At 31.1% G+C, this 24,028-nt stretch overlaps 1 protein-coding gene across 1 annotated transcript in view; it reads right to left on the bottom strand.

Annotated features, from left to right (window-relative positions):
• Window positions 1-3,836: 3,836 nt before the first annotated feature.
• The window catches only part of LOC107455038 (metabotropic glutamate receptor 3), a 34,625-nt gene continuing 14,433 nt past the window's right edge, over window positions 3,837-24,028 (bottom strand). Inside the window, exons 2-12 of the mRNA XM_043049097.3 lie at window positions 22,983-23,542; window positions 21,279-21,504; window positions 19,994-20,126; window positions 17,850-18,007; window positions 17,292-17,423; window positions 16,299-16,490; window positions 14,381-14,525; window positions 11,575-11,786; window positions 7,630-7,895; window positions 6,016-6,480; window positions 3,837-4,110 (exon numbers count right to left, since the gene is read on the bottom strand). Coding sequence (XP_042905031.2) covers window positions 3,856-4,110; window positions 6,016-6,480; window positions 7,630-7,895; window positions 11,575-11,786; window positions 14,381-14,525; window positions 16,299-16,490; window positions 17,292-17,423; window positions 17,850-18,007; window positions 19,994-20,126; window positions 21,279-21,504; window positions 22,983-23,435 — 2,637 coding nt within the window. The 5' untranslated portion in view covers window positions 23,436-23,542 and the 3' untranslated portion in view covers window positions 3,837-3,855. The remainder of the gene's footprint in view (window positions 4,111-6,015; window positions 6,481-7,629; window positions 7,896-11,574; window positions 11,787-14,380; window positions 14,526-16,298; window positions 16,491-17,291; window positions 17,424-17,849; window positions 18,008-19,993; window positions 20,127-21,278; window positions 21,505-22,982; window positions 23,543-24,028) is intronic.

Raw genomic sequence — 24,028 nt, 5'->3', positions numbered from 1 at the left:
ACTTATGATTTAAAGCATTACATTTTGGTATGTGATAGTGTGCAGTGTATGTGATCGGTTATTTGCTCTTGGGGGGGGGAAACAAGATTTTTCAAAACCTCATAGTTTCCTCTTTGCTCTTAAAATGTCTGTAGTTTAAGTGGGCCACCAACCTCGTGTGTAGGAAAATTGATTTTATTGTTCTTTTATTACACAATTTAGTTGATTTTTATCTACATTATTTTTAAACCGGATTTGTTTGCACCAAATAATAAGAGAAATTTGTCACTGTTTATTAGACATGAACGAAAGTGTAACTTTGGTTACACGTCTTCAAAATATCTATCAAGTAATTGCAGTTCACTGGAATTATAGTCTTTACTCTTTCAAGTAATGTGAGTAGTTCAGGTTTTGTAGTAATTTATTGCAAAATAGAAAGTACTTGTAGAAGTCTTTAAAATGTATGGGTTTGTAATTTCATTATGTTAATGATCTTTGCTTTTGGTGTATGGTGTTGCTTAGGCTTTTTTTTATTTGTTCCTTTTTGTATATATCAATCAGAGTGTGATTTAAAAAAAAAAATCAAAAAAGACAGTTTTTTGATTTAAATCAGATTTTTATTCAAATACACTGTAAGAAAAGAACTAAAAAAACTTCCTAACTATTTATGAACGGACCCTTCGTAAAATAATTTATCTTTTGCTTGTTTATCTTCATTTGTTATATTAAATATTGTAAACCCTTCTCATTAATGGGGGGGGGGAAGAAAGACTGATGTAAACTAACTTAATTTGTCTTCGGCAGACGCTTCTTCCTTCATTCGTCTGAAATAAATATTCTGTGTTCAGCAGTATAGGCTGAATACCAAATATTCATGTTGCATCGCTAATTTAGTAGCTGCAATTGCTGTTTTTTTTTTTTTTTTTTAAATTATAATTTTACAGTGTTGAGCATAATCTTGTATGTCTTTACAATTTAAAAACTCCTTGAAAATGTTTTTTTTTTGTTGCAATAACGGACCCTATTTGCACAAATTCATAATAGCGGAACCTGGTTGAAAGAATGTGACGTTTATTTTATATTCACAAATTACGAGTAATTTTTTCACAATTTTACAAAAACGGACCCTTCACAAAATGTCTGTATAGACCCCTGAGTACATAGTTTTGAATGCCTAGTAACTATTTTGAAACAAACGCATGATTGAAATTTAAAGACTAGCTGAAATAGAGAATTTAAAGAATACTCTATTAAACGGTTTCAATTACCAAATCATAATTTTAAATTGTGATTTCTTTTTTTTCCGCTTAATTTTTAAAGTTACTAAATAAATGTAACATTGTGTTTGTAAATGTAGTCATTCATCAAATAATAAATATTTAATCTATATATTTTTATTTTAAAATATTTATTTTTAATCCTAAATCAAAATAGGTAAGTTTAGCTAAAGAAAAATTTAAAAAAAATCTATGTACTCATTGAAATTTTTTTTCACGACGTTTCTTTATAGAAAATCTGATAATGTCAATGATACTGTAAACATATGAGGAAAAATACTTAAATGCTAACTTCATTCTGTACTTTCAATCTCAAGACTTAAAAATGTAATTACAAATGTGTTGGAATTTAACACATACCAGGAAAGTAATTTCATTAGCTAAAATTAATGCAGCAATTTACTTAAAATAAATTTTAAAACTAGGAAAAGAAGTAATAAAAGTATCAATAATTTAAGACACTGTTTAACTTTTTAAATCAATATATACATAAAAAATCAGTTGATTTAAATCAACAAACCCTGATATCAATATAAATATAATAAATTTATTCTTCAGCGTGTACAGTGCACGAAAATAAAAACCGACTTCTCGAGTAATTGTGATTTAATGATCGGGTCTTCACGTTCTAGGGACTCGTATCTTAAGGCTTCAAAAGGATGACCTCAAATAAGTTAATAATTGCTGACGATATTTTAAGTTGCAAAATCAGACGCAAAATTCTTTCTCTCAATAAACATAGCTTTTTTTCGATGGCTAAGAATTTCCGACTCCCATGTTCTAGTGCAGGGATGGCGAACCAATGGCACGCGACACAATATTTTGGGGCCCTCCACCGATCACAATTGTTACACTATGTATTGTTATTACACAAATGTTATGCTATGAAGCACATGTAACAATTTAATTAAAATTCACAAAAACAAGCAAAATAATAAACAATTATTAATAAAAAAATTACAAATTAATACTAATAAAAACAATTAATAACCGTAAAAAACAAGCTAACAATAAATACTAGCTAAAAAAGTAATCAGTCCTGCTTAGACTAACATCTTACAACCTTAATATAAGTTATTGGTCATCTAATCTGCAACAACAGAAGTCGCACTGATGTTACTTAAGTTGAATTACGTGTATAACTGAGACATTGCAAAATGTATTATTTTTTTTCAATGCAATTTTTTTATTTTTTGAGTTGATAGTATTATTTTCTCAATAATCACGAAGTCAAAATTATTTGACGGCATGTCTATGATCTCATTAAGCAATTTTTTAGAGAAATGGCAATCCAAATCCATCCGAAAAAAAGGTATGCTATTCAGAGAACGAACGTTTTGTATGATTTCGTAAAATATCGTTTGCACTAATATGAGGCACCCACTTGAACCGTTAAGATTAAGTCCTAGGACGTGAGGATTAGATCAAAAGTTATTAAGGGTGCTTCGTTTTTTATTTTGCGTTTTGTACATAATGAACATAAATTTATGAACAAGACGAACAGAAAGAAGTTAAGATATTTAAATAGAGTATGTTTTTTAAAATAGTTTCTGATTCTACCTCTGTCTTCATTTGAAAACATTAAATTTTCCGTTTCCCCCCTTTTTGTGTTTTTTTTTTTTAGAATTAAAGAAATATGGCTTGAGGGAGAAACAAAAGTCTTAAAACATTTTTATTTTCTTTTTTAAAGCCCTTGTTTTTTTTTTATCACAATAATCTATGTGATTATAATACCTATGTTATCACAATAATGATTGTGAAAGATTTTTCTTAAAAAAAATTTTTTTTTTGAATTACTGCCTATAATAATTTCATGTGTAATTGGAATGTTTCTTCAAAAATATTAATTCAGTAATATGCTTTTTGAGTTGGAACATAAAATAATAGACATTAACTTGATTCTAAATTGTGTTCCTCTGTTACCAATAAGTTACCTGAAAAAGTTATTAGGGAAGTTATTACCTGTGAAAGTTTAAGGGATAACAGTAGTCAAACTTACACAGTAAATTGGCTAAAATCCTTGTTAAATTATAAAGGAAATATATGCGATTCGCTCGGGCGTGAGCAGTTAACATGTAGGGTCATATATAACATAAGTTCTTTAAGCGTATAAAGGGAAACATGTGGTTCGCTTAGACGTGAGCAGTTAGCATGTAGGGTGATAAATAACAATATAGGATGATGAGTTCTTGAAGCTTGGACGCAAAAATAAATTAGAGGTAGTTACTTGGAAATGTAATTTCGAATTTTAACCATTAGCGTCATATGTGCTTAGCTTGAATATGGTTAATCATTCAAGGATATCCCAGCGACGCGCAAATCGTTGACACTGACTTTCATCGTTGGTCCAAATTTTTTTAAAACTTTTACCGAAATTTCTCACAATAAAAATTTTACTCAACAGTTTTATTTAGAAGTCCAAAAATAGATATTTCAATAATGGTCTGGTGAGAATTTGAGCCTGATCTAATTTTACATCCTTCAAATAATACTTACAGGTTTTATTTGAAGACGTTTAATAGCCTCGTTGCAAATTCCAAACCTCGATGAAAATCCGTTGGTAAATAATTCCGTCAAATCTTTTTGAAATGAAAGGCATTTATTTATGAGTGGACTTGTTTGTTTTTTCTTTATGTTGAGTTGCTTGTCCTGATAAGGAAGGAGCGCTACGCAAGAAACGTACCGCCGGCGAAGCACTACGAGTATCATCAGTACCTGTGTTTCCTGAAGAACTATTGTATCGAATATTTTTTTCTGGCTGAAAGAGCACTACATAAATTTTAGGCAGGAATAGACAAGCTAGAGTTATAGTTCCACTAAGGCTGACACACATGCATAATATAGTAGATTGTACCTGTTAAAAAGAAGAAAAAAAGGTGTTATAGTATGTTAAAAACTAAGCTAAGACTACGTTAATACACTGCATTTAAAAAAAAAAGCAAAAAATCTCTTCTACGAGTATATTGTAGTACGTCTTCTGCATTTTACTTGTATAGCAGTATATAAATACTAGTGAAAAATTTTATCTATGTTTTTTTATGTTCAAGCGCAATTCTAATTTCTTACTGGTAAATTTTATGCTTATTAAATGAAAATCTTGAAATACGTAGCTCTTAACCCTTTGTAACTCAACAACTCTGATTTAAGAAATATTTACGCGGATGTTAGAATACATCATATTAAGCGTGTAAAAAATAATGAAAAATTAAGGCCTTAAAATTAAAAATTTATTGATAAAAAGCATTTGTTGAACATCTCCAATATCGTGAAAAATAGGTCTCGCACCACATTTTTCAATCCCTCCTTAGCCAAATATACAATCAAGGGGATTGTTGTAAAAAAATTGTATATCCTGCAATTATGTCGTGGAACAATTCTTACTAAACGCTATATAATATTGGCAGCTGCACCAAGACTTGGTTCCTCCGAGTGCTCCGAGTTTGCAATATTTTCTTTACCTGAATTTAGTTCGATTTTATAGGTAAATCCACCTCATTATAGGATTGAATTTTCATGTATGTTGCAGATAAGTAACGCGGTGATACAAAGAGTTAATATAAATCCATAATTAGTGTCGTAAATTTTTGGCTGTTTTAATTAAAAATAAAACGGTAACTTACGGTATGTGAAATGTAATTGAAAACGTCTAAAGATGTGAAAAATTATTTATCTAATTTTGCTAGTTTCCATAGCATTTTAATATTTGAAAAGTTACTCAAACGCTGTATTGTCTGAGCTTATAGAAATTTGAATAATAATAATTGACAATTCTTTATTTATAATAATGAAAAGATTTTCACCTTAATGGAAAAATATTGCCAAATTGGCGGCGTTGAAAAAAAAGTTTAATGACTTTCAAAGCTTCAAGCGTAAGACACCTAATCAGTGCTTTTTTTTTTATCCTGGTGAAATAGCTTTGAAACACAACCTCTAGGACAATCATATACTCAGCATAACAAAACAATTAATTACAATAATTATTATTATATATATTTTTTGTTAGGTATAAAAAAGTGTGTGTGATCAAAACAGAAGTACAGTAGAGTCCCGATTGTCCGAGTTAATGTGGACCACGACTAACTCGGATAACTGAAAAACTCGGTTAAAACGAAGAGTATAAAAAAAGAAAGAAAAAGAGTTGGTATAAATGTAATATAGTTAAGAAATATAAGATTTATACGAGTACAATTACCACATACAATTCCTATTATTATAAAAAAGCTTACTTGAAAAAACTTAAAAAGTATACTTTGCGAGAAGTAAAGAGTTTTTATTTAAAAAAAAGTCCTTAATCGTTTTTTGTTTTACATAACTGGTGCTTTTCTGTAGCAATGTTTCGCCATTTTTTAGGCATAACAGGAAAGCTGGTGTCGCCTCTTTTTGTTGTTCTATGTATTCAGTAGCATTTTTGACAGCTTTAAGTTCATCGGTGTGAGAGATTTTTATATGTTGATTTTCATCGTCACTGTCTTCATCATCTTCGCTAGGTTCATTTTCATTATTGACGATATTAATGATCATTTCATGGGATTAAGTTGTTAGATTTTGTTTTCCCGAGTGTTTGGAAGATAAAAATAAGATTTATTTTTCGGCGGTATTTCTAAAAATAAAAAATAAACTAGAACAAAAAAAAACTTGAAATGTTTGATAGCTCGGTTAAAGCGGAAACTCGGATAACCAGGGCTCGGATTATCGGGACTCTACTGTAATAACATCTGCTAACACTTTAAATAGCTTTTTTAAAATAAATATATCCTACTTTGTATTCCTTTGCACTGTAATAAATTGGTACGAAGGCCAACCATACTATACACGAAGAATACATGGTGAAGGAAATACATTTGCTTTCATTGAAATTTTCTGGTAGATTTCTGGTTTTGTAGGCGTACACTGTGCAGAGAACTATAAGAATCATATTGTAGAGAAGACCGATGAAAACGGAGAGACTGTCGAATCCACAGACAATCATTCTTGAATTAGAAAATGGGTGATCTGCAATGTCTGGAGGTCTGACGATAAGCCAAAGAGTTGTTAATGTAATTTGTATGAGAATCAAGCACATACATATGATGATTTGGGATCCTGGGCTTATGTAGGAAGGCCTTTTTGTTATCCTCAAGCTAACTTCAAATATCCTTGACAAACGGTTTGTCTTTATGAATATTGCAGAGTAGCATATTGATAAGCCTAGGCCCATTCCAACTCGTAGAATTCCACAAGTAATCTGAAAAGTAAAGGAAATATCAAAATAATATACGGTTTAAAACGAAAGTTACAAATACTAACAACTTTTTATTTAGCGATCGGATTTCCGCTCTCTTTGATGCAATTTCAATTTTAAGAGGCTTATTTTAGATATGTTTATTGTGAAGAACTTACAAGTTAATGATGGCATAAAGGGCTGGCGGCCTTACTGCACAATCGGATTTTTACCTACTAAGATACAATTTTAATGGTTTGAGAGTTAATTATGCTAGTACTAACAAATTGCAAATGAGACAGAAAATACGAAACGCAAAACATATTTTCTCTGCACATCGTTAACTTTATTAAATTTTCTCTGGCTTAAGAGTAATCCTTTCAACCCTAAAAATAAGGGGAAGGAAGCTACATTCTGGACAATGTGATATTTATTTATAGTTTAGTCATGAGAATAGTCTTTTAAACAAAATTAATCCCGATTATGAGGCAAATGATATTACCCTCAGAATTATGTCGAAGGTTGTTAAAAAGAGAAAAAAAGTTTCAAGAGAAGTCTGAAGTAACTTATTGCCAGTTAAAAATTTTTTTTTTGGTTTGCGACTGCTTTACCACAAATTATAGGTTTTAAATTTTTTTCTTTTACGTTTTTACAAACTGATTCTCTCTTGCTGATTCAATTGCTTCTCTAAATAATTAAAAAGAAAATATATTAATTTTTAAATCATAACAATCGCCAAAAACTACGCACTATTCGATACTGAAAAATATAAAATTATGCGTGCGCTTCTTTCTAGGCTGAGGTAGGCGTTAAAATCTATAAAAGAAAAAATAAAATTCGATTTTCTAACTTTTACTAGCATAAAAATATTTTAATCAGTTAAACATATTCAAATTGGGTACTTGTTCGAGAAAAAGTGAAATAATTATGCCTAACCTTGTGATTTAAATCAGATTTGGTACCTGTAAGCGATGTGTCTAATCTGATTTGCTTCTGAATCAACAAACACCACGATTTACCTACGAGGACGTCACTTGCAATTGAAACACGTAATTGTTTTCCATTGGTGGAACAAAATCTGGTCTCAATGCGAATCAGGACATCATTGCTATTATAATTATTATTTTTTAAAAAACTTAACAGTGATTTTTTTGAAAGGTTTGATTTACTTACTGTTGTAGGCTTTAGAAGTATTATAAATGTATAGCTGTAGCAAAAAATTATTCCAACTAGTATGATATAGCACAACTCTCTGCCGGAAGCCATGATAACTGGAGTGGTATGATGCGTGAAGAAAATGATGATAACGATAAATGTGGAAATTAAGCCGAGAATTGAAAACACTAAAGGCACCAAAGGCCACGGACTGCTCAGTTCTTCTCCAAGGTATCTTGGTACAATTTCCATGCATGCTGACTTATCAGGTGAGGCAATATGTCCTAAAAATTAAATTTAAAAAAAGTAAGTTTTTAAAAGGAAATTTTCTTTAAATAAAACCAATATAATTTCCTCTCAGAATGTAATTAAAAGTTAATATATTTACTATCATACTATAACGAGAACAAGTATTTTTCGATATTTAATGATGCAGGTGTTACGTTGTTTTCTGTGTTGTGTTCGAAATGACTGCAATAAGAAGGTGGTATTACAATATATTGCTTCAAAATTACTACTAGGGTAGGTCATTCATGGTAATAAAATTAATTTAATTTGATGGTATTTTTTGACTGAAATTTCTTATTTGCGACGAGAAATAAAGAAGATTCCAGAACAATCGCAGAGGTTGGTTGTGAAGAGTATTGAGATCCTTTATAATGTAACACGTAAATCTGTTTGTTGTACAAACCACATTTCTGGCAAAAAATTATACCTTGTTGTAGTTTGATTTACCTGTATAAGAAAATTTTGCCAAAATGAATGTATTGTATGGTTTTAGCATCTAGTAAAATAAAAAAAATTCCATAATTCTGGGAACCAAAATTTAGGATATGTAAACAAATTATTTGGTAATTTTTCCTTTTATATAGTAACGGTTTACCGGAAATATTAGTGTTCAAAATTATAGTTCTTATTGCCACACATTTAGTAAAAAAATACAAAACTGAAAAGTATATTTAATCGAATAAATGGTTTTTATGCAATACTTTAAAGCACTATGATAAAGTTACCAAATTTTACTACTTATTATAAAACCATATTTTATTGTTAAATATTTTCACTAAAATCATTATCAAAGCGCTTCGGTAAAAAATACTGACATTTTTGGTTTTCCAATAGAGCTAGAAACATAACAAATTTTACCATGTTCTAGTAGTTCTGACCATACTTTTTTTTTTCTCAGTGTAAGAAGACTCCGCCGTCGTTAGGCAAACTTGCAGGATTTATTTATATGGCCTTCATCTCTATCTAATATTAACACATGTTAGTTTCATTCAAAAAGTGCTCATCGAAGATGTGTTTTGTCTAAATACTTTACTTTTGAGTTAGATTTAAAATCGAAGAAAATAGAGAGGTACATGTTATTGCGTTATGGATAATAAAATAAACACAATTCTATTTCACAACGGAAAACAAAAATGACTACGAGACAAACATAGGAGACGAGAAGTGAAATTTGAGCGGATCCTCTTACTTATTTTATAACAGTCATTGAACAGCCGACTCATTTGTGAGTTTACGACAGCCGAAGTTCAACACCGTAGCCTTGTAATTTTGAACCCAATCCAGAAGAAAAGGGAACTACCGGATCAAGTATTGGGAGAAATTCGACTTCGTGGAGGACTTTCTCATGGGACTAACCCGCATTTACGCTACATGGTGAGGAAAAACACGAAAACCATCCAAGGTTAGCATGACGGCCAGGAGACTCTAACCCATGATTCGTCCACCACTGAGGATATTTTATGTCAGCACTGTGGTCGGCGTGAACCAGTTGCGGATTTCGTATCGATCAAGCATAGCTGGGATTTGAACCCGGCTCACCTCACTGGAAGGCGAATGCACTATCTCCTGAACCACCTTCACCATGGCTTCCTCTTACTTATTGAAATAAATATTATAGAAACTTACCCCATCTCTTTATTCGTAAAGTGCGTTATTTGCTCAGAATAGTGGACTTGTCAATAGCAGGCTATTAAACCTTATCTGAATATTTAATACAAAAAATCAAATCTTATAACAGTGACACTAGTATCTTATGATAGAGTCATTTTTGAAAAGCGTAAATTGTTAAAATTTATTATTAGAAAAATATTTTTATTTTATTTTATTATTTTTTTATATCTCAAAACCGAAGATGAATTTAATTTTGATCTTTGGGTGTTCAAGTGAATTCTTCTCAACTAATAGTTAGGGTTCATCAAAAATATACTAATGTCGTAGGTTGATAATAATCGTAAAATTAAGTACATTGCTTTCTTAGTGAAGTTTAATATGCATTTGTCTTAAATATAGAATTTTACGAAAGTAGGTTATGCTTTTACAAAAACTCCTCTGTCTCTATTGGTTAAACTACTTTCTCTGTTCGTCTCTTTAAACCTCTACCGTCATTTGGGGTTTAAAAAATGAGAAAGGTCAAAACCATAGTATGTCCATTTCTGTACTTTTCATTCGTGTTTTATTCACATTTTGCTTTAAGTTAGGATCAGTATTTTTTAATAGTATTGAGGTCAATATTTCGTGTATTGTATATTCGTAAATGTCGTCGTAAATGTATATTTGTCGTCGGCCTTCTAAGCCCAAGTCTGGGGGTTCGATCCCCGGCCCAGACACCGGATTTTTGAGATGCAGAAAATCCTCAGCGGCCATGTCGTATGATTATGCGGCATGTAAAAGATCCTTGGAGTGCCTTATTGGCTCTTGGCATTCCCGGCAAAATTAAATTCCTAGTGCACTTTAGCATCCAAAATAGAGTCTCGGTGCTGCCATCTAGTGTGGCAGAAACTAGACGTCCAAATTAACATGACCAACGGTATCTCATCCATTGTGGTGGTCATGAAAGAGTGGATACCACCTCTGGAGAACGCACTAGGTCTGCTTATCGGCAAGACCGATTGTGCAGCTTATTGGAAATTAAAAACAAAATATTCGTAAATGGAAGATTATTGTTGCCAATTTAATATTAAAATAAAGAGGTAAAGCTTATTGCGTCATTCATGAGTAATAAAAAGAATTTTCCCAAACAGGCTATGGAATCTCAATTTTCGTTCTTTATTTTTGTGTTATGCTCACATAAATACCTCGCACAAAGAATAGAGTTAATGGAGAGCGACACTTACCACATAACATTGATACTGTGGATGATTATTAAAAAATAAAGAAATTAAATCTCTTTATTGTTTATTCGTATAATTATTTCACATCTAATAAAGTGGGCCGGGATAGCTGGTCGGTAGGGCGCTGAGCCCATGTCCGAGAGTTCGTGGGTTAGAACCCCGCCGGCCGAAGACTCCCGTGTAGTAAAGTGACTGATGCACGTTAAATCTGCCCAGTCGCTAAAGTCCTCCATGTTCCCATAGCAAATCAAAACCTCTGGAGGTACTGGATTGGGGATAGATCGTTCTCTGATTCCGGTCAAAAATTATGATCTGTGGATGAATGAATGGGTCCACCGTATAAACGGTGCGACATATGGTGTGGCAGAAGTTGAATTCTTGGCCATAGATGGTGCCACTGAAAAACAAGAAATGTACACTGCCTTAAATTTGCTCGGTTTCACCCAGCAGGCCTGCCCATGTGGCAAGTAGCGTTAGAAACAACAACAACACATCGAATAAAGATTTTCCAAAACAAGTTATGGAAACCTTTTTTTTTGAGTTGTGTCTAAGGGGTGGAGTTTAATAAATGTTGTTCACAGACTGTTCACCTACTGTTTAATTATGAAATGTTTTTGAATTATATATGGCATATATTAATTACGATGTATTAGTAAATTTGAGCTTATATTTATTTCAATCTTTGTTAACTCCTAATTCTAATCGACAATTTTTAAGGAAAAACAAACAAAGAAATTATTTGTAATATTTAAGGGCCCTAGGCCTCTCAAGCCTTATGAAAAATCAGGCTCTGGTTGTTCACTCTGGTTAACTCTATGAATCTAGTAAATTTCGAGTTACTTGCCTTTAGGACATTCTAAGCAAGGGCTGTAAGGGTTTGGTAAATAATGCAAATCTTTACATGGCCTACAAGTATAACAGCAACGTCTATTAGGATGTTCACGAGGAAGAATGCGTTCTTCTCCTCTTTCGCACTCTTCATTGCACCTGGACAAAGGAGGCCTCTCTGCTGCATCCGGACTAACTGTCCACACTGGATATTCTTGAATTCTAAGTCTGGAAGAGTAGAAATAAAGGTTTGAAGATTATGGTTAGTAGTTATTATTTGTTATTTAAAAAATAAGCAGGCTTCCTTTATTTGCCTAGGATGATTAAAATTCATTTTTAGACAATGAAAATTGCCACGTAGTTCGAAAAGTGCCGAGGCTAACCAACAAATAGAGCCCCTAACGAATCAATACTTCAATTTACCTATGTTAACTGCTTTTTCTTTGTTGCTTTCAGTAAATGTCTGCAAATAAAAGCACTTTCGTAAGTTCTTTTCGCGTGTTACCCCCAAAGATGCTAGTCAGGATACATTAACAAATAACTATGTGAAAAAAAGAATCTTTTTTTTCGGTAACCACTTAAGTGGTTACCATGCAAGCTGAAATTGAGTGAATTAAGTGGTTGCATGCTGAAATTAAGATTTTGGGACAATGATAAAGGAAGTATACACGTTTTACACATATTTGACCTGTCTGCCTATCATTGTCTTGGTCCATCTTATTTTTTCCCCCCCATTTTATTTTGGTCTATCTTATTTTACACTCTATCTGCTATGCAAAATTTGAGATGGCTTAACTGAAATACTGTGGGGGTATTTTCAATAAATTTTTAATGAGTATGTGTGCAGTCATCGAATATGGATTGTTTTGATTGCTATTTTCATGCCAACCGGCCAACGGCGTAAACACTCAGTATTATAGTCTTCCGAGTCATGGTGAAGCAGATAGATTTTTTAAGAGCTATTCTTTTTTTAATTTAAAAAAAAGATCACATTCTTCACAAAATGATGTGGTTGGTACATGAGCTGACGTCACTCACACACAGGAGATCATTTAGCTATGTTTATTATGCTATGTTATCATTAAATACAAACACAAAACTTTTGATAAATGGATTTTAATAAATGGAATGGGAAGGAAATAAATTACATTAAAATATTTTCTTTAGGATACTTTGTAACACGATTGTTTGATTTAATCATATAATTAAAAATCAAACTTTTAGTTTAAATATTTAAATTTTGGTTTTTACATTTTTTTGAAAAAAATGTAATATGACTAGCATTTTCTATCAACTAATTTTAAAATTTTTGTAGTAAGTCATACCAAATTAAAAAGCTCATTTCCTGTATAAAACTCAGAGTATAAGATGATTTAAAAATTTGAAAATTTGAAAGTTAAGTCTGATGAATTGCATTGCATTTTACATTTAGGAAAGAAAAAAGCATCGGAATGAAAATGAAATGGGTTAATAAAAACAAAGGTAAACAACGTTAAAGAGCACAAAAATATTATTAAAAGCAGGCAGCTGTTTCTGCTCAAAGGGCAACCTTCATCAGTGCAACAGGTTAGAAGCTTAACAGGCAGAAGCTTAAAATGAAGAAATGGGTTGATACTTAAAATTGGGGATATCAGTTTGACAACTTTCTATTTTTGCTTATTTAAAAAAAAAAAAAAAGAATAAAGAAATATGATACAGGCGTTAGAATTTCGTAAATGAATGATCTGGCTAAATTAAATATGCACACATATATTATTTAAAATTTAAAGTTATTATATATTATTATTTACTTTACTATTATTTATTACCGTGTGAGAAAGCTAAAACGTCTTTAATCTTAAATTGTCTTCCTAATTGTATAAAATAATTTATTTTTAACTTTAAATTTTTTCCTTTTACTAAATTTAATCTTTAATCTCATACAGTTATATTCTATTTGAAAAAACAGAAGAAAATTAAAAAATTTTAAATAAGTTGTATGATTGAAAAAAGCAATTCTTGTCCCGAATTTCGAACTGAACGTTTTTTTCAAATTTACTTTCGAATGTTTAAATAATTATTTTAATACTTATCTTTTTGACAAAGCAAAAAAAAAAAAAAATTTAAAAATTGAAACTAAAATAATAGGCAAATGAACTTTTAAATAATAGGCAATAAATTTTTTTTCCTATGCATTTGAAGAAAAAACGCTGTTCAGTTTTGGAACTTGAATTTTTTAACTATGCCTATTTTTAATTTTTATTTTCTATTGGATTAGACTTGTAATACAATATTGTAGAGTTATTATTTTTCTTTTGAGTTAAAACAAAATAATAGCAATATTGAGATTCTATATGAAATATTGATCGTTTATTTATCTCTCTTAAGCTTTCATTATCTTTGAGAAAAATTTTTTTTACTTGAGATTTTTTTTTTGTTGTTGAATAATTATTGAATTTTCAAACAAATAATTTGAATTAACAGGCAAAAACTGAATTTGCATATGAAAGTCATTTTTACAATCTATTAGAAGCAAAGACATAATATCCCTTCTTTTTAGGAAGAATGAAAATAAATATTTAATTTTTACGTGGGGACAGACTCTCTTCATGAAATTTTATGCTACCACTTTCACTGTAGCAGAGAAGTAGGGACACTTAGCATTTACTCTAGTGAATTTTAAAATATCATGGTTAGGAATATAGTATTAAATTGCATAAAACTGTAGCTTGTTGAGAGAAAATGCCGGCGAAGTTTTCCTACACTTTAACATTATACAAGTAATACAACCACTAGAAAGAGTTTTTATTTATTTCAAATGCAACCATGAATGAAATATTTACCTTCTATTTTTGTCCCATTCTCCTATAGGAACATATTCATATTTGTCACTTAATCCAGCAACTTTTTGATACTGATAAATTGAGTAGTTAACAGGAATACTTCGAGATGGATCAAAGCTAATTTCCATATCATGTCCTTGCATGCCTGAAGGAGAAAGAAAGCATTCTTAGTAAAAAGAGAAATACAAGATGGGACAAAAGTATGTAAATGTTTATATATCTTATGAAATATGCTTCTACTCAAATATATAAATGTATATACACTGCTCAAACAAATTAGGAAAGCACATGGATTTAACGAAAGTACGCAAATATTTTTTTCTGATAATTAAGACAAATCAAAATATCCATAGACCTAAGTATAGCAGAAAATAGCAAAAGAAAATTTGACATGCAAATAAAAGTTTATGAAACTGGAGAAGAGAATTAAGTTCATGAATCTTGATTTCGCAGAAGTTGCTGTCTTTCGTTATCTCAGAGGAAAAATTCAACCTTTCGACTTTTGTTTTGAGGAAAATTCACTTAAAAATGTCATGACAACATGATCTACCAGAATTCATGACAAGGCGTATTATCGAGAGATTGGAATACGGGCAAACACAAATAAGTGCGGCGGACTCTGCTGAAATTGGACAGAAGTATGATTGCAAGACTGGAATCGTTTCCGAGTAACAGGGTACGTTTGATGTCGTCTAGGACAAGGTCGTCCACGTCCTACCATAGCAAATAATGACATTATATCTCCAGTTAACAGCCAACACCACTCTAATTTGAAGATAGTTTCTTTTGGAAACAGGATGAAGGGTCTCAAGCCAAACAATTCTAAATGGGCTTCATGAGGGTAGCCTGTGTGCACACAGGGCAATGGCGTATATTGGTATATTCCCTTGACAACCAGACATCGGGCTGCCCGAAGAAAGTGAACTGTTCAGCATCGAGACTGGAAGCAAAGTGATTGAAGTCAACTGCGGTTTACGGACGAGTCCTGATTCAGTTTAGAGTGTGCACCAGACGTGTTTTGGTATGGTGAAAAAGGTGCACTCGAAATAATCTTATATTCGTGCAAGAGGGATCACATTACAAAGGAGATGGTTTGAGCATAGGTGGACGTCCTAACCTGCATTTCATTCGAAAAGGCAATTTGACGACTCCAATGTATGCAGACGAGATCCAGAGAACCCATGTCGTATCTTATGCTTGCAGCTCGTTTTGCGGGGAACTTTCTCGAAGCTGAAACTATACAGCTCATGGAGTGGTCAGTATGCTCTCCTGGTCTTAAATCCAATCCAGCTTGCTTGGATCGCTTTCGGGCGACGCGTTGCTGCAAGATCAAGGCCTCTTGTTTCCGTCTAAGACTTGGAGATTGCACTTCGTCAAGAGTGAAATAGTATTCCCCAAAATCTCATCGATAACCTCCTCGCATCCATGCAAAATAGGTGTACAATAATCTTAGCAGTTCGGGGAGACCACACACTATAATAAACTGCCTGTATCATTTCTGTGCAACCAGTTTTTTTGTCATTTACTTATTATCAAATTGCTGCTTTGAAATTAATGATGTTTCTTTATGCCATTCCAAATAACTAAAGTTCTTGCAATTGTTTTTTCGTTTTTTTTCATGTATTGCGTTTTGTTAATCCTGTATTCACCATTTTATGCCTGAGTAATGAAGACTGAATTAATTAATGCTTGCAAATCCGACTAAAGGTTATTTGTGGATAATAACACGAGTAACTTTTTTATTACTTTACCTTCTGTGTTAAGTTATTTTCGAAAGTAAATATTTTTAACTGAACTAATTTTTTTCAAACAGAAGGAAATGAAATTAACTTCAGATAGAAACTTTAAAGCTGCATATATATATATATATATATTAACTTGTCAAAACTTAAATGTATGTGAATTGTTAAATAATTACTCGGCATCTTAATGTTTAAAAGTGTTTCCTTCAGCCGCATTTTGTATTCATAGAGGGTTGATCCTGCATAACTGCAGAATTTGGTGTCTTCTGAGCAAATTGTTTTGGTTGCTTCTGCTAATAAGTACACAGCATCTATGACCATTGGAACAAGACCTTCTTGTTTGTAGTTTGCTTTCAAGTCTTCTTTGCCTGAAAAAAGATAAGCTTTTATAGTTCAACGATGATAATTCTGTAATAATGAGATAACAATTATTCAGTGATGATCATTAATAATAATAATAATAATAATAATAACTCTGAAAAAGCATTTTCATAATACAGAAGTGAACGGCAATGGCATAGAAATAAACTAAATTATTTTCTTATCAGTTCTTTACCTGAAAAATATGTTCTTATAGCTCAACGATAATAATTCTGTAATTCAATGATGATAATACAAGATAATATATTCAATGATAATACATTCAACGATGATAATTCTGTCATGTAGTTCAATGATTCGACGATGATTATTCACTAATAATATTTTAATAACTGTGTAAAAGCATTTAATAGAGAAGTGAAGATCTGGAAATAAACAAAGCTATTTCTTATGAGCAAATATAGAATCTTTTGTACAAATTATTATGAATTCTTTGCTTCCTTCCTACATCTTTGTGTTTGTCACCGGATTTAAATAGACACTCGTGAATAATAAATAAGAAAAAGAATAAAATGAGAAAAATATGATTTAAATTAATTTCCTTCTAAACTTATTTTTAGTTATTTCCTTTTAAGTAAATCAAAATACTTGTACTAATTGTCACACATCATCTTGTTTTTTTTATAAATTTCTTTTTGGTCCTTACTAAACTGTACCTGTAATACTTGGTCCTTTCATCGAAGGGACTCATTTATTTTTTGCCCCCCCCCTTATTAACTATAGATTTTATGGACTAAAATAAAAATAAGAGAGAAAATAAAAATGTAAATTTCATTATTTTACTATACCTGTACATTTTATTGTTGACGTAGTGTCCATCGTATTAAACTGGCAGTTGAATTGTGCTTCCCAAAACTCTTCAAACCAAGGATTACGAGTATTTGTTTCAGGAGTCAACGATGTGAAATATTCATCAAATCCTGAAAATATTTTTCATATGCGTTAATGTAATAATATTTTAATATTATATTATTTAAGTAAGAATAAGAATGATAAAACTTGTAGCATTAAGTTGCATTTTTCTTGTGAACATTTAATACTGATGATAAAAAATGTTGTTATCGGAAAAATGTATGGAATGTATATAGTTTAGATCAAATACTTCTAAATAATAAAACTAAGTAAAGTTTTATGTTCATTTATTTTTCTGGTTATTAGCTTTATGTGCTTCTTATAACTTTGTAAATGGATTACAAATTTTAAAAAATTAATTTCTGTTTGTTCTATTGGTTTGCCATTTTTTTCCCTTCTGGATGCGCAGATGTTTATTGAAAGGAAATAAAATCGTAATTTTCATAATTAGTCAAAGTGATGCCATTTCAATGAGATGTATAATATTTACTCACCCTCAATTGGATATCGTTTTGGCAAAATAGTAATTGCCCCTTTAGCAAGATGTTCGTTTCCCTTAACCACTCTATCTTTGGCACCCCATCCATCACTTCCAATCCAAATGAATCTATCTTCACTTATTCTATATCTAAGGCATGCATCTAACAAGTGGCTTCAAATAAATAAACCATTGATTAGTTAAACACAAAAAAAATCAAAATTTCTTTGTATATTTATGCATTAGAAATTATGGTATTTAAAGCTATGAAACTAATCATGATTTTAAATACCGCTCCACATTAATACACACTTGATTTTAAGAAATTTTCTTTGAAGTTTCTTAGGGCAATTTTTTATCACTTCACAAAAATAATTGTTTGAGTTTAAATGAAGAAGATGTTGTTTTCAAGCATTTAAAAATTATAAAACTAATTATAATACCAAGATGGACGTATGTACAGTGAGCCAAAAAAGAAAAAAAGGAGATAAAGAACGGGCTACTCTGAATAACTTTTGATTTAATGATCGGATCCTAACGTTTTAATTCTCAATCTCAATGGTTCAAGGGGGTGACCTCAAATATACAAATTAAGTTGGCAGACGATACTTTAAGTCACGAAATCAGACACAAGAACCTATTGTCTCTGAAAAAGGTACCCCATAGTTTGCCCTCAATGTAAACCTTACTGTTTAACCTTACTTTTTAAGCTAATTGAAACATTTTAAACACAATTATGAAATTCGTTTATCTAAAATAAATTCCATGCAAAAAATAAATTTAGTAAATACTTATTATTTTTTATTTTATTAAATAATAGTCGAAAAAGTTTTGAGTTGTAAGGCAAACTGTTTTTTACAACATTTTAAAGTATGTAATTTCATACGGCAAAATGCAAAATTTGAGCAAAATCGGTTGAACAGTTCCGGAGTAATCGAATTTTAAAGTGATCCTCTGTTTAAAATTCGATTTCTCGCTTGATTGCTATGATTTCGCTCAATCACTCTCCGCTATTTTGCAGTGTAAAATTACATATTTTAAAAATAACGTAAAAAATTGTATACTTTACAATTCAAATATTTTTGTGACTGTTTTTAAATAAAATAATTAAAAAAATATACTTTTATTAATTTTGTTTTTTTGAAAGGAATTATCTTTGGATAATTGAATTTTATAATTGTGTGCAAACATTTTTCAATTCTCTTAAAAAAGTTTTCGGGATATGACAAAATACGCAAAAATTAAAATCAACATTAAGGGGTCCAAACTTTGGAACACTCTATTGGCCAAACTATAGGGATCATATTTCCCAGATTGCCATAGCTGTGAACGCTTTTAACTTTATCGCAAAGTATGACAAATCACGTAAACTAGCAGGTTCGTTTAAGAAACGTATTAGTTGTCTATGGTAGGAAGTGAGATCGATTATTTTAAAAAGTTATTCATCATGTCATCCCTTTTTAGGTAGCAATGAAAAGCAAATATGTCTGATATTTTGCACAGTTCTCCTTTAACATCAGAAATTTAAGCCATAAGGATAAAAATTTAATTTGTTTGTTACTATAAAAACTATATCACTTTAAATTATAGAATTAATAGAAAAAGGCGTAAAAAGTATCGTTTTTATTGATTATTTTTTCTTTATTTTCTAGTATTACAGCAACATGGAATAAAAATTATTCTTATTAATTCATAGATTTTTCGAAATCTATGAAGATCGAAAATTTGCTGGAAATTAGGTACAAAATTGTAAATTCATTGATTGGACTCATTATGCCAGTACTGCTAAATAATGTTAAAAGTAAGTCCACCAAAATATGCAAAGAACAAAAATCGAGACAAAATTAGTATTGCTTAAGAATTTGGAAATTGAGTACAATTAGGAAGTTACACATTTCTTGAATTTATCATTAAAAAAATTAGATGAAAAAAAAAGATAAAATAAAATTTTTTTCTCTCGAGATTTTTAGTACAAATTCGCTTTGTGCGAAATAAAGGAAGCAATATATTTTAAAGAAAATTAAATCATTCCACGGAAGTTTATAAATTTTAGACTATATCATTTATTTAAATACATTATTTTTATTTATTTAAATATAATCATATTACTTTCTTTTAAGAAAAACTAAAAATAAATATGTTACATAATTTCCATTTTACTTTATTTTATCTTCATTCAAGAAAACAATCACTACTTTAGCTTCTTCATGCAAGGAAAGGCGGCGAACTGCATCATCGTAATTGTCATCGGTGGGATCTCTTTCTAATATTACTTTTGCAGCAAAACATATGTCTGAAATTTAAAAAATGCAAATAACTATCGACAAAACAGGATAATATTGAATAAGATAGGGTAAAATGAATAAAATTCGATTTTACAATATTTATATAACAAGAAGTTTGGGCTACACTGAGAGGATACTGCACACGCTTCTCTGCTCACAGATTTGAATGACCCTGGCTGCAAATTTCATATCCAGCGGAGTTTAACGACTTGCTCTCCTGTTTAGCATTTTTATTTAAATAAATACAAAAAACTCGATTCTTGACACTGTTTTAGTTTTTGGTAACAAATTTAATGACCGTCGTTGTCTAGCTGATCCAATTTTTGGGTTTACGACTACTAATGGTGCTTACAACTTGTTTGAGATAAATGGTACTTATGACTACTAATTTGGGTTTACGATTACCGTAGCCTTGTAATTTTGAACCCAATCCAGAAGACAAAGGAACTCCTGGACCAAATATTGAGAAAAATTTGATTTCGTAGAGAACTTTTTGATGGAACTAACCCGCATTTGTCTTATAAGGAGGGAGAGGAAAACCACGACAACCTCCCACGAATAGCCTGACAGCAAGGGGGCTCAAACCCATGATCCGTCTACCACTCGGGAATTTTACGTCAGCACTGTGGTGCGTGCTAGCCGGATGCGGAATTCGTATTGACCATCGCTGGGATTCGAACCCGATTCACCTCATTGAAAGGTGGACGGGCTATCCCCTGAGGCATCATGGCTCGGTAACAAATTTTAAAAGAAATGAAAGTTTGTATGATAATTGGGACCAACTACAGCCAAGATTAAAACTCCGAAAAAGAGAGCGAGTCGTTACCCCTGCTTGTATGTTTCTATAACTCACGTAAACTCACTTTCGTAGATGGATCATTACAGTACTACTGCTGTTGGGTTAACCATAAGAATTTTGCGAGCTTAGTGAGTTTTGTGAGTACAAGACGCATCCTTAATACTTCTCAGTATTTCATTTGCTTAAAATAGTCAGTTTTGTCACTAGGAATGGAGTCAGAATTTTCGCGAAAGAAGAAATTATATTCCTTAATGGAAAAAAAAAATCAAAGGGTATGCTTTCCTGAAATAAATGCTTAGTATTTTATGAATACTACATTTGAGATTAATGAAAAGATGAAAAATAATTGAGAAATATTTACCGTTATTCGTGGAATTGCTTATTAGATCTTTAAGACTTTCAATAGCAGTTTCACCATATTCTCCTTTCGAAGCTACGGTAGACACAAATGTCCATTTAAATTCAATAAGAATATCTAAAATGACTTTGATTTGATATGCATCTGAAGGTACAACTCGAAAGAAGTAAGGATACTTGTGTGTGTCATCAAATTCTTTACTTGTGGAAGCATAACTGACTTGAGGAATCTATAAAAGAAATTAAAATTTAGTATTGTTGATCCTGTTCATTGGTCTGAAAGTTGGTTAATATAAGAACTGCGTAACGTTATGGTCGAAGAAGTTTCAGAAAAGAGTAATTATTAAGTGTATGAAACGACCCTCTGACATCATATCATGCGACGTCTTATATTTTATACAGCTCTGTGTGCCAATTCATTGTGAAAAATATTCACTTAATCGCGCTGTTTTTTGGTTTATTTTTAAGAGAATTTTTCCGTTTAAACGTTATTTTTATTCCAAAGGAGCAAAACCTCTACAACAGTTGATTCTGTTATGAAACAGTTGATTCTGCTATAAAAACCAAGGGGTGGATCCTAGAATAGCCCACCCCATGGAGATTTTTTTAAATCTCACCAAGCAAGTTTTTGAAATCTCGCCAAACTATTTCGGAGAGATTATTTTGAACTTCCAATAACACCACCAAAATTCGTATATCTGATTGGTTATTTGATATGTATACTTACGCGAAAGTTGGATTTCGTTAGAAAAGAGGTAAAAGGGTTTATTTTTTCACCATTTATGCCATTGGCCATTTCATCGTTATTATTTAATTTTTCAATCGTTATTTCATTCATTGCCGTTATTACTTCATTCTGAAATTTTTTTCTGTGCGGCACCTCTTGAAAATGGTGAGCGAATAGACGAATGAATTTCTAACTTTATTGAATGCAAAAGGTAAGAGAGCGATGATTGAATGGTGTATGAATATATTAAAAAATTCTATTAAAATTTATAATATTATATTATATTATTGATTATTATTTTAAGAAAATTCCTCCTATTAAAAATATTTTAATAAATTTGTAATAATTTAAATTGTTTTTCTTTTTTAAATAATCAAAAAGAAACGTTTATCCCAGTAATAATCTCCAACTTGACGAGATTTCAAAAAGTCGCCAAGAAGAGGCTATTCTAGGATTTTACCAAACCAAGGTTTGAAAAGTAACAGTGAAGCTAAGAAATTTTTTTTTTCTCGTCAATCGGTTTAAATTTCTTGAAGTTGCTACTGAAAGGGTATGCTTGTGAATACCCTTGTTTTTAAACTTCAAATGATCCTCTATTTAGATGCAGTTTCGTTTTTATAGATGTTCGTAAATATGGTTACTAGTTCTAGATCTAAAAATATTGTGTATTACCCTCAGGAGTGCCGCTGGAAGTTTGCTCGCAAAAGTTCCGAAATCCCCCAACTAGACGATTTTAAACATAGATTTTGAACTGTTTTCGAATAAATTTGTTCTATTTTTCTTTGAAAAGGTCTATTAATTGTTTCCCATTCGAAGACATCTCACTATTGACTTTTGCTGGTAGCATACCTATTTACCCAGCAATTCGTTTTTGCGTCAATTTTTTTTTAAAGAAGATAATTGATAAATTGCCAAAGTTTTCAAAATTCAGAGAAAGTTACGATTTACCTAATAAGATGAAGCAATGTAAATTCAACTTACTTTGAATAATCGAAAAATGGTAGCCACTGCCTCAGAAACAGCGCTATTCGCCGCACCAACGACTGCTTTCACTTTCCTACATCTAGTGCAATTAGTAATACTTGCAGTTTCCAAGAATTGCAATGATTGTTGTAAAGCGTATGAATCAGAAGAGCAAGTATCTACAATAATAGCACCCAATCGAAACGGATAGTAGGTTCTATTCTGATTTATTTGATCGATTGCGTATAGCATTGCTTCTAGGCGTTGTATTCCTTTTTCAAGAAGAATCTCCCCACATGGCTCCTTTTCAGAAATTCCGTTTGTATGAACAGGAAATAAACCACCCAGAATTACGCTATTCTCGTCTCCTATCGAGATTTGGTCAGTATCAACCATTCCAAACATCAGTCCAACAGCGATTATCAGACACGAATTAATATAGAGTGAGTTGTTGATAGTGAAATGTTTCATGGTGTTTATGGTAATTTAAGGAGAAGTTGAAGTATATTTTTGTGGAGATTCTTGTAGCACTATTTTATCTCTAAATTATATTCCATTTCTTTTCTAACACTCACATTCTAAAAGACAGAAAAAGTAATCAGGTTAAAATAGTTGATAGAAATATGCACTCAAAGCAAAATGAACAACATTGTTGAATACAAAAGAAACATATTTTTTTTCTCTCTCTCTTCATTTTTTCAATCCGATTTCTATAAATTTAAGTGTTGTACCCTCAGTTTACAAAATGTTAATATATTCTGAAGGAATAATGCCGATCTAGAGTATAAAAGTTGATGTGTTATGGAGATTTGTATTAAAAGTATCAAATTTATTTCTTACAATTCTTTATTGTACATGTTTTGAATGATATTACTTTTTTATGAAAAAAAGTAGCGAGAGCAGAAACGCAACCCCTTTTCAAAAGAGAGGCCTACGGAAAAAAAGAAATATAATGTAATAGATGTAAACTAAATAAAATTATTTTATATACATGAAAAGTTACTTAAAATATTTACTATGTCCGGGATTTTGTTTAGACTTTAGTTTACCATAACAGTTAAGCA

Source organism: Parasteatoda tepidariorum, chromosome 1, assembly GCF_982258835.1.
Source record: "Parasteatoda tepidariorum strain Cologne lab strain chromosome 1, Ptep-v5.0, whole genome shotgun sequence".
Taxonomy (NCBI): domain Eukaryota; kingdom Metazoa; phylum Arthropoda; class Arachnida; order Araneae; family Theridiidae; genus Parasteatoda; species Parasteatoda tepidariorum.
Note: the sequence above shows the minus strand (reverse complement) of the source record. Positions and strands in the feature narration are given on the sequence as shown.